Genomic DNA, 10,114 nt, shown 5'->3' on the forward strand with positions numbered 1-10,114 from the left:
ATGTTTTTTTAATTAAATAGGCGTATGAATAACACGGCCAATTAGTTTGCAACTTAATACTCCTTTTTTTTTTTTTGTTATGAAAGTATAACTAAAAGGGATTTATAAATGTACCATATGCGATGATTAGCCAAATAATCTCCTGTTATAATTCTACCAAAATGAACAATGATCTCGATTATTGAAATGCAATGATCAGATTCATATCCCCATGCCATGCATGCATGCACGAGCATTAAATCGTTCAACTCACCTCTGAATCAACTCACCAGTCAACTCAGCCGACTCCTCTCCAACCAAAGGAACAAATTACACGTCAGCAGACAGTGACGTTGACTGTCCTTGTAGCCCCACCTCCACTCCCTCTCTCGGTGGACAACGCATGAGCATCTGAACTCAAATGGGCATATGAATATGATGATCCGTTTACGCTTTTTTTTAAGATTTTTTTTGTAATATTTTATTTTCTCACTTTTATTATTTCAATAATTAAAAGAAGAATAAGAAAAAAAAAAGATCTCAGATATATACACACATAAACACAGAATCTATACTTAACACCTGTTTCTTGTGGTCCCCACGTTTGGTCCCACACTTTCCACTTGTCCCCACGCAACACCACCTCCCTCTCTCCCCAAGTCCCCGCCTTTAAATAATTTATAATCCCCTCAACAAACTTACACTTTTTTAAAAATTTCGTAAAATTTTATTATTTCTCTCTTTTCTTTTATTTAATCCAAGATTATATAAATATATCTATTATTTTTTAATACATTTTTGGTTGCTTTGGTATTCATTTTTATTTATTATATTTGCCGGCGATGCCTACTCCGGTTAGTGTAGCGAGGCAATGCTTGACACCCGAAGCAGCTCACGCGCTGGACGAGGCGGTGGCAGTGGCGCGCAGGAGAGGCCACGCTCAAACGACATCGCTGCACGCCGTCTCCGCACTACTTTCACTCCCGTCTTCAACCCTACGCGACGCCTGCGCGCGTGCAAGGAATTGCGCGTACTCTCATCGTCTCCAGTTCAAAGCACTAGAGCTTTGCCTAAGCGTCTCTCTCGACCGCATCACGTCGTCATCTTCGTCGAGCCAGCAAACGGACGACGACCCGCCGGTGTCGAACTCCCTCATGGCCGCCATCAAACGGTCGCAGGCGAATCAGCGGCGGCAGCCTGAGAATTTTCATTTGTACCACCACCAGCTCGCGCAGTCGCCGAGCTCGTCCGTTACGGTTATCAAAGTCGAGTTACAGCACTTGATTATATCGATTCTTGACGACCCGGTCGTTAGTCGGGTCTTCAGCGAATCGGGTTTTCGAAGCTCCGAAATCAAGCTGGCCATCCTTCGCCCCTTGGCTTCTCAGCTTTTCAAATACTCCCGCTCCAAAGCTCCGCCGCCAATTTTTCTATGCAACTACTTGAACGAAAATTTTGATCCGGGTTCGGGTCGGAGGCGGCTGAGTTCTTCGTTTCCGGGTTTTGGTGGGTTTCTGGATAACGAAGATGAGAATTGCAGGAGGATTAGTGATGTTCTATTGCAGAGGAAAAATCCTCTGCTTGTCGGTATACATGCTTCCGGTGCACTTAAAATCTTCCAAGAGAACATAGTAAAAAAAAATGAGAATCGTCATGACAATAATAAAAATGACAGTAATGGGCTTGGGCTTGGGCTTGGTTTCGGGTTGTCTGTGCAATTATCTGGGTTGGATATTATTTCGATTGAGGCTGTTGTTTCGAAGTTCGTCAGTGGAGAGTGTGGTAAAGGGAGTGTTAAAATGAAGTTTGAGGAAGTAGATGTGTCAATAAAGCGAAATTTAGGACCTGGAGTGGTTGTTAATTATGGAGATTTAAAAGTATTTGTTAATAATAATAAATGTAATAATGATGATGATGATGATAATAAGAGTGGTAATAATGAAACTAGTGATGCCGTGAGTTATGTGGTTGCCCAATTGACAAGGTTGTTGCAGCTACATGGCGGCAGAGTTTGGTTGATAGGCGCTGCTGCAACTTATGAGACATATTTGAAGTTTGTCAGCAGGTTTTCATCTATTGAAAAGGACTGGGATTTGCTGCTTTTGCCTATTACTTCTCTTAGAACTTCTTCTTTGGCTGATTCATGCCACAGGTCAAGGTCAGGGCTTTATTTCTCTCATCAAAATCAGCTTTTTCTTGAATTTATTAACGTCCTTTATTAGTTCCTGTTATTAGCGTTTTGTATATCTGTTTAGGTGGTTCTACTAAAGTGAAATTCATTAATTCAACGTGCAGAGTTCTGAGTAGTTTTGAAATTTAGCATTCTGTGTTTATGTTCTTGAATCTCACAGTTTCATGGTTATGTTACTAATTGCAGCCTGATGGAATCATTCGTTCCTTTTGGTGGGTTCTTCCCGACACCTTCAGAGTTCAAAAACCCCTTAGGCGGTTTATGTCAAAATGTATCACGGTGTCAACAATGCAGTGAAAAGTGTGAACAAGAAATAATTGCTTCTTCAAAGGGAGGATTCACTGCTTCAATAGCAGATCAATGCCAATCTGTCTTGCCGTCTTGGTTGCAGATGGCTGAGCCAGACTCAAATAAAGCGTTAGATCTGAAGGTGTGTATGGCTTTAAAACCCTTTTAATCTGGGTTACAGTTCTTTTTATTAGCTAGAGAAGGGCATAAATACCAATACATGATCAATATTAAATCACTGAGATATGGACATTGCTAGCTTCATTGCTCTTGCTTTGCCGCTTAAACATTTATGATAATTTCTTAATAATCTAAAGTTTTTATCAAATAATTTCTTTGATTAGGGAGCTATAAACTTAAGCTAGGTCTATCCTTGTACCCTGTATTTGTGTTGTACTTTTAAAACTATAGGAGGCTCCAAATTCATTTGAGATTACTAAAATTTAGTCACTTGACATATTGATTGGAGTAGTTTATAGAATGGCTGCTATATTTATGAAAATTCACTTTGTTTCTCTTCAGTGCAGACCAAAGAGGATGGATTGGCATTGAGGTCCAAAATTACAAAGAAATGGGATGACATATGCCAGAGTCTTCATCGAACTCAGTCATTACAAGTAGGTTCTCAGTTTCCCACTGTTGTAGGCTTTCAGTTTCTTCAAGACAAAAAGGAAAATGCTAATAACAGCGGCAGCAGTACAAATGCATCAGTCAATGGAGGTAGTTACGTCAATGTCTATTCAGGCATCCCCATCGACTCAGAAAATGTGTCTGCTTCAAGATCAGTCTTTCCTTTCCATACAGTTTCCAGGGCTAAGAATGATAGTTTGTTATCGAAACTACGGGAAAAATCATCAAACACAGATCTTGATTCAGGTGGCAGTAGGTCTCCTTGCTGTTTGTCCAATTCAAGTGTGGATGATGGCATTCGAAAATCTCCAACACCCGTTACTTCTGTGACCACAGATTTGGGGTTGGGACTGTTGGGAATTGGCTCTGCTCCTACTAGTAATGAACCAAAGGAACCTATATCTAAAGATCTTACAGAACGTTCGCAGGAATTATCTGGTTGCTGTTCTGCAACTGTCAATGAGAGTATATCTAACCAGCTGGCTCAATCTTCATCCTCCTCATGTCTGGACTTGAATTGCCAATTTGATCTAAGCAATTGGAAGACACTTTTTAGAGCTCTTACTGAAAAAATTGACTGGCAAGATGAAGCCATAAGTGTCATAAGCCAAACAATAGCTCAACGCAGAACAGGACATGAAGATCACCATGGAGCAAGTCCTAGAAGGGATATATGGTTCAATTTTACCGGACCTGACCTGTGTGGCAAAAGAAAGATCGCCATTGCCCTTGCTGAGATAATATATGGAGGTAAGGAAAATTTTATCTGTGCGGACCTGTGTCCCCAGGATGGGGAGATGAATAATCCCCCAAAATTTTATCACCAAGTTGTAGGTGGTGACAGTGTACAGTTCAGAGGGAAAACTTTGGCTGATTATGTTGCTTGGGAGCTGTTAAAGAAACCCCTTTCCGTTGTCTATCTTGAAAATGTAGATAAGGCTGACGTGCATGTCCAAAATAGCTTGTCTAAGGCTATTCAAACTGGTAAACTACCTGATTCATATGGAAGAGAAGTGAGCGTCAGCAATGCAATATTCGTGACAGCATCATCATTTGTCGAGGATGCCAGAATTCTCCCTTCTGAGATGAAGGATTGTAAATTCTCTGAGGAAAAAATATATAGAGCAAAAAGTAGGCTGACGCAGATCCTAATTGAACCTGCTCTTGTGAATCGCAGCAGTAGCCAAAAATTGTCTGCATCAGAAACTAGTGAAGGCATGTCTCACCAGAAACTCCTGAATAAAAGGAAACTGATTGGAAGGAATGATAATCCACAGCAGCATGATACCTCAGAAATGGTCAAAAGGGCTCATAGATCACCAACTAGGAATTTAGATTTAAATCTCCCAGCCGAAGAGGATGAGGTGCTAGTCCTAGACAGTGATGATGATAGAAATTCTGACTCATCTGAGAACACCAAATCTTGGTTGCAAGATTTCTTCAATCAGAGAGTTAAAATCGTGGCTTTCAAGGCATTCAATTTCGATGCACTTGCTGAGAAAATTCTGAAAGACATCAATGCAAGCTTCCGCAAGACTGTTGGCTCCGAATGTTTGCTTGAGATTGACAGAAAAGTCATGGAGCAATTACTTGCAGCTGCATATTTATCTGAAAGCAATAGGGTGATCGAAGATTGGTTGGAGAAAGTTCTTGTCCGCGGATTCCTCGATGCTCAAGAAAAGTACAACCTCACAGCTAATTCGATTGTAAAACTTGTTGCTTGTGAGGGCCATTTCCTGGAAGAGCTAACACCAGGTGTTTGCCTGCCGCCAAAACTTGTTCTGAATTGAAAGCCTAGTCTTGTAGTTAGATGTATAATGTAGCTGCATTTAGAACTTTTAGCTACTGTTTTTTCGGCCTGTTGTTAATCCCAAAATTTTGTTGGGATTTTTTTGCCAGGTTAAGAAGCTTGTGTATTGTATATAATCTGTAATAATGCTTGTGTGGATATTTCACTGGGTATTGAACTGAAGCTTCTAACTCTTATTCCTTAATTTGATTGCTCATATTGATCGAGCTTTGTGCAGATCCAGCCAGATGCGACTGGGCAATTTGTCCGTAAATATTAAGCATGTCAATGCCCAAGGATACCATGTTTTGGGATATACCGAAATAACAAACCAGTAACATTTTCACATGTAGAGTGTGAAATATAATGGGAGCAAGCATGATAAGGGGCATTAAAATGACGCCCAAAAAAAATTAATGAATGTAGTTTTGTACAGGGCCAGAAAGGGCCGCTAGGAGAGAGTAGGCCCGGCTCGGCCCAATAATCACAAAAACAAGCCAGATATTGACAATCAGCATCAAGCACCCAAGCTCTCTCGCTTCCCTCTGTGCACTGTTGTTGACTTGTTGTCCGATCTTCCCCCCAACAAAAACAAATTTTGTCATCCCTTTTGTAGAATCAATCACCACTCCATTTTATACATGCATAAGTAAATACGGACATACAATTCGTACGAATACACACCCGCAAATGTCATCAGCTACTTCGAGTCCCCGGACCGTAGAAGAGATCTTCAAGGACTTCAAAGCTCGTCGCTCCGCTCTCGTCCGTGCTCTCACTTACGGTGCGCGCGCGTCACTCTCACTCTCTTCTTGCTTCATCTAGAATAAGATGTACGTGTTTGTTTTACTCCTTTTTCACGTATTTGATTTTTTCTAAAAAGTTGACGAATTTGCTTTCCTTTCAGATGTCGATCAGTTCTACTCACAATGCGATCCAGGTTCGCTCTTTTCCATTTTAATTCCTTTTTCACTCTTTGGTTGCTGAAAAGTTTTGAGGTTGATTTTTTAAATTTATTTTTGTTTTTGCTTTTAATACTGCTTTAAGATATGAAGAATTTGTTTGTTTTATTAGAGAAGGAGAATTTGTGTTTGTACGGTCATCCAAACGAGTCATGGGAGGTGACAATGCCGGCTGATGAGGTGCCACCGGAGATACCAGAGCCGGCCTTGGGTATAAATTTTTCGAGGGATGGCATGTGCAAGAAAGATTGGCTTTCCCTTGTTGCTGTGCATAGTGATTGTTGGTTGGTTGCCGTGGCTTTTTACTTCGGAGCTCGGCTTAATGGCAGTGAAAGGTACAACTGAGCTTTGCTTGTTTCGATATTGTGATGTATTAGGAGCCCTTTGTTGAAATGATCACATCTTGAGCAAAACAATTGTTCATGGATAGACAACTAAAAGTTTGTAAGAAACAAGTGCTCAGTGCTAAATCTTTTAAGAAGAATTCAGAATTATAGTGTACTTCATCCGTTTCTCATTATGATAAGAGTTCCTGCAAGGCTTTGAGTTCTTTTCCTTAATGGATTGTAGATGTATGCGTTCCAGGCCAACTTTTGCAAAATAGAAAAAGGATTTTCCTTTCAAGTTATTATTTACCCAATTGATTTACTTCATCAGTTTCAGCTTCTACAAATTCTTAGTGGGAGATTGGAGAAACTTGTAAAATCTCTGTTCTGACTGCTGCATCCGCAAAAAGATATTGGTTCTCTTCTTTTCATAAGTGGAAAGAGACATTTTGATCAGCACCTGCATATTCTCATTTCTTCTGGTTTTCTCTAATATAAAATCTATTTTTTTATGGGCCAAGCAAGAGAAGATACTATGTTTTGGATATACCACACCTTGCTGTAGATTAATATCTCTGCTGAAGATACTGTGGAGTCTAACCACGTCACTGACTTAGCTGGAGGCACTTTCAACTATCTGCATCTATAACTTAGGCATGGATAAATGACAATAGCATCAAAGTTCCATATTTGGTTTGCTTTTATTCTAGTGAGTTTCCAATTGCTATATTCTGGTCTGATGAGTAGCTGTGTTGTTGTGGGAAATGCAATGCCATTTGTCTAGGTTGTCATTGATGCTACCTTTTCTTTTTTATATATCCATGGTCACTTGACTCGTGACTGTATGAACTTTTTCTTTATCTTTTTGGGAGCTTCCAATATTAAAGTTGGGGTTGCTGAACTTAAGTGTGGTCTTTATTCTGTTACATGGGTCATCTTCTATGTTCTCTTATTGCATTTGGAATTATATTCTTCAGACACCCAAGAAGGTCATTTGGAGTAGGAAGTTGATAGAACAGACTTGAGCCACCTTTGAAGATCTGAAATAGGGGGAAAAAGTATTATTAAGACTTGTTCACTATGGATATTGTATGAAGTGAGAAACAATTGAGAGAACAAACACATGGGGTTTTATGTAGTTATTATATTATTATAGCCTTAATGTGACTGTCTTAAAGAGTCAATTTGTATTGTACTGAACCAAATTAGCCTATGTTGCATCCTTAGTGCTCTTTCCTAAACAATCATTTACTGTAGCTTGTGTCTTTAAAATACTAATTCATTGATACATGGCATTCTTCGCTTGTAAAGAGCAATTACCAGCTAGTTGTTGTATTTTCTGCGATAGCCTTTTCGTTGCTTCTGGAGCTTGATGAAAACTTGATTGACCTTAAGAATCTGGTTACTTCTTCTCCCTCCGTTTGTAGTCACGGACATTCTTTACAAATCATCGAGCTAATTTCATAAGTTAGGAAATTTTCAGTTGAGCTTAAGTCTCAAATCCAGTTTGTGCAAACGAATGCATGCACTTGTTTAAATGTTACCAAATCTTGGCAAACGAATGCATGTACTTTTTCATTAGTTGTAAAGCACTTGTTCCAACCTCCATCCCTCCCTGAATGCGATTGAATATTTTCTTTATATTGTAAATTAAATAAACTGCAAGTAAATTGGGGCATTCAGATAAGATGGTTAAGGACCTACCACTACTACTAATCTTAAGTTCTGATATAACTTGCCTTTTTGTCTGTTATGATGTTGTTTTAAACAATGTTTTGTCAATGGACTATAAACTAAGGATACTCAACAGGAAGCGTCTATATAGCCTAATAAATGATCTTCCCACATTATTTGAAGTCGTAACTGGAAGGATATCCGTAAAAGACAATAAGCCTGGGGCAGATGGCGGAAGCAAATCCTGGAACAGCACAAAGGTACATTGCTCTACTCTCTTTCGGCTGATGAAAGCAACATGATTTGGGTTTATAATCCGCTGTCTGTTTGCAGAGATCAATTGATGGACAAGCAAGGAGCAAACATGAGTTACTCGAGGAGAGTCTTGGGGAGGTTGATGATGCTGAGAATGATGAAACCTTTTGTGGAAGCTGTGGGGGAAGTTACAATTCTGCCCAGTTTTGGATAGGTTGTGACATTTGTGAACGGTGGTACCACGGCAAGTGTGTGAAGATTACACCGGCAAAAGCCGAAAACATTAAACAGTACAAATGTCCATCTTGCAGCACAAAGAAAGCAAGGCATTAGCCATTGTAGAGAAGGCCTCATTGATGCTGTTGTAGTGTTGTTGTGAAGCCATGATATTTTATTTTTACTTGTTAAATATTAACTTTATAATCCATGTATTTGATTGTATACTTGACAATTGGCATTTGCCCATCATGATTAGAGTTGTGTAATTGCATGGTCATTGTATTGTAATTGCTAGTTAATTTTATTGGAGCTTTAGGTGATTGACATCCAAATGGGCAGCGGATGATGGGCTGGACCTAGGCTGGAGCTGGACCTCATGTTAATTATGAGTGAAATTATATATATATATATATATATATATATATATATATATGGGTGCGCCTAAGTTACGGTTAATGTAACTTACAATTGTAAAATTTCGTTTAGCTCCTTGCATTCTTTTTTATTTCATTAAAACTCCTAGAGTATTTTTTTTTTTTTGAAAAACCTAGATTATTAATTTGCCCCCTATAATTTTAAATTTCCAAAACAACCTCCATTTAATTAAAAATATAATAATTATTAAATAAATTATAATCATAATTATTATAATTATAAATATAATTATAATTTTTAAATAGATTATTATTATTATTATTATTATTAACAAGAATAAAAAGTATTATAATTAATTAATCTATTAACAATAATTAATAACAATTTTTTTCGTTAAATTGTTAATGATAATAATTAACGATAATTATTATTAATAATTAATTTTTGAATAATAATAACAATAACAATAATTAAAATAAAAAATAATTATTATGATAAAAATTAATTAAGGATTTTATAGTAATTTGTTACAATTTAATTCACTCTGATTTTTATTCTAAGACAAAGTAAACGCATAAATTGTAATATAGCTCATTCTAATTTCGATTCTTACAATTCAAGTAAATAAATTATTATGATTCAAATTCCTCATTTCGATTCTAGCTAATCCGATTCTAGAAAATTGTAAACAACTCTATATTCAATTAGACCACTCTATATTATTTACAATTTATTCATAAGTATTATGAATTTTATAGTGCATTCACTAAAAATGAATCGAAATTAGCTGGAAACATAATAAGTTAGAATCGGAATAGTTAGAATCAAAATGAGGAATTAGAATCATAATAATTTATTTACTTGAACTGCAGGAATCATAATTAGAATTAGTTGTATTACCATTTATGTGTTTACTTTGTCTTAGAATAAAAATTAGAGTGAGTTAAATTGTAACAAATTACTATAAAATCCTTAAATAATTTTTATTTTAATTATTGTGATTGTTATTATTATTATTCAAAAAATAATTATTAATAATAATTATCGTTAATTATTATCATTAACAATTTAACGAAAAAATTATAATTATATTTTTTAATTAAATGGAGGTTGTTTTGGAAATTTAAAATTATAGGGGGCCAATGGATACTCTAGGAGTTTCAATAAAATAAAACAAAGTGTAAGGGGTTAAATGAAATTTTATAATTCAGAAAGTTTTATAATAATTATAAATAAATTAAATTATAAATAATATAGAGTATAGGGGGCTGAACGAAATTTTACAAGACAGCTGTAAGTCACATTCACTGAAACTTAGGCGGACTCTATATGTGTGTGTGTGTGTATAAATGAAAATGTAGAAAAGTAAGTATAAATGAAAGTGTAGAAAAGTAAGGATGTAATCTAAATGTTATTATTACTCTCT

At 36.8% G+C, this 10,114-nt stretch overlaps 2 protein-coding genes across 2 annotated transcripts; both read left to right on the forward strand.

Annotated features, from left to right (window-relative positions):
* Positions 1 to 759: 759 nt before the first annotated feature.
* Positions 760 to 5,014, forward strand: LOC18045104 (protein SMAX1-LIKE 8). Its single transcript, XM_006435685.2, has 3 exons — positions 760 to 2,137; positions 2,357 to 2,600; positions 2,986 to 5,014. The coding sequence occupies exons 1-3, from the start codon at positions 822 to 824 to the stop codon at positions 4,876 to 4,878; spliced, it is 3,453 nt and encodes a 1,150-aa protein (XP_006435748.1). The 5' UTR covers positions 760 to 821; the 3' UTR covers positions 4,879 to 5,014.
* A 395-nt stretch (positions 5,015 to 5,409) lies between these two features.
* On the forward strand, positions 5,410 to 8,607 carry LOC18045105 (PHD finger protein ALFIN-LIKE 2). The gene is made up of 5 exons (XM_006435686.2): positions 5,410 to 5,661; positions 5,785 to 5,817; positions 5,952 to 6,174; positions 7,976 to 8,099; positions 8,173 to 8,607. The coding sequence occupies exons 1-5, from the start codon at positions 5,568 to 5,570 to the stop codon at positions 8,425 to 8,427; spliced, it is 729 nt and encodes a 242-aa protein (XP_006435749.1). The 5' UTR covers positions 5,410 to 5,567; the 3' UTR covers positions 8,428 to 8,607.
* The last annotated feature ends 1,507 nt before the right edge of the window (positions 8,608 to 10,114 follow it).

This window comes from Citrus clementina, unplaced genomic scaffold (assembly GCF_000493195.1).
Source record: "Citrus clementina cultivar Clemenules unplaced genomic scaffold, Citrus_clementina_v1.0 scaffold_4, whole genome shotgun sequence".
Taxonomy (NCBI): Eukaryota; Viridiplantae; Streptophyta; class Magnoliopsida; order Sapindales; family Rutaceae; genus Citrus; species Citrus x clementina.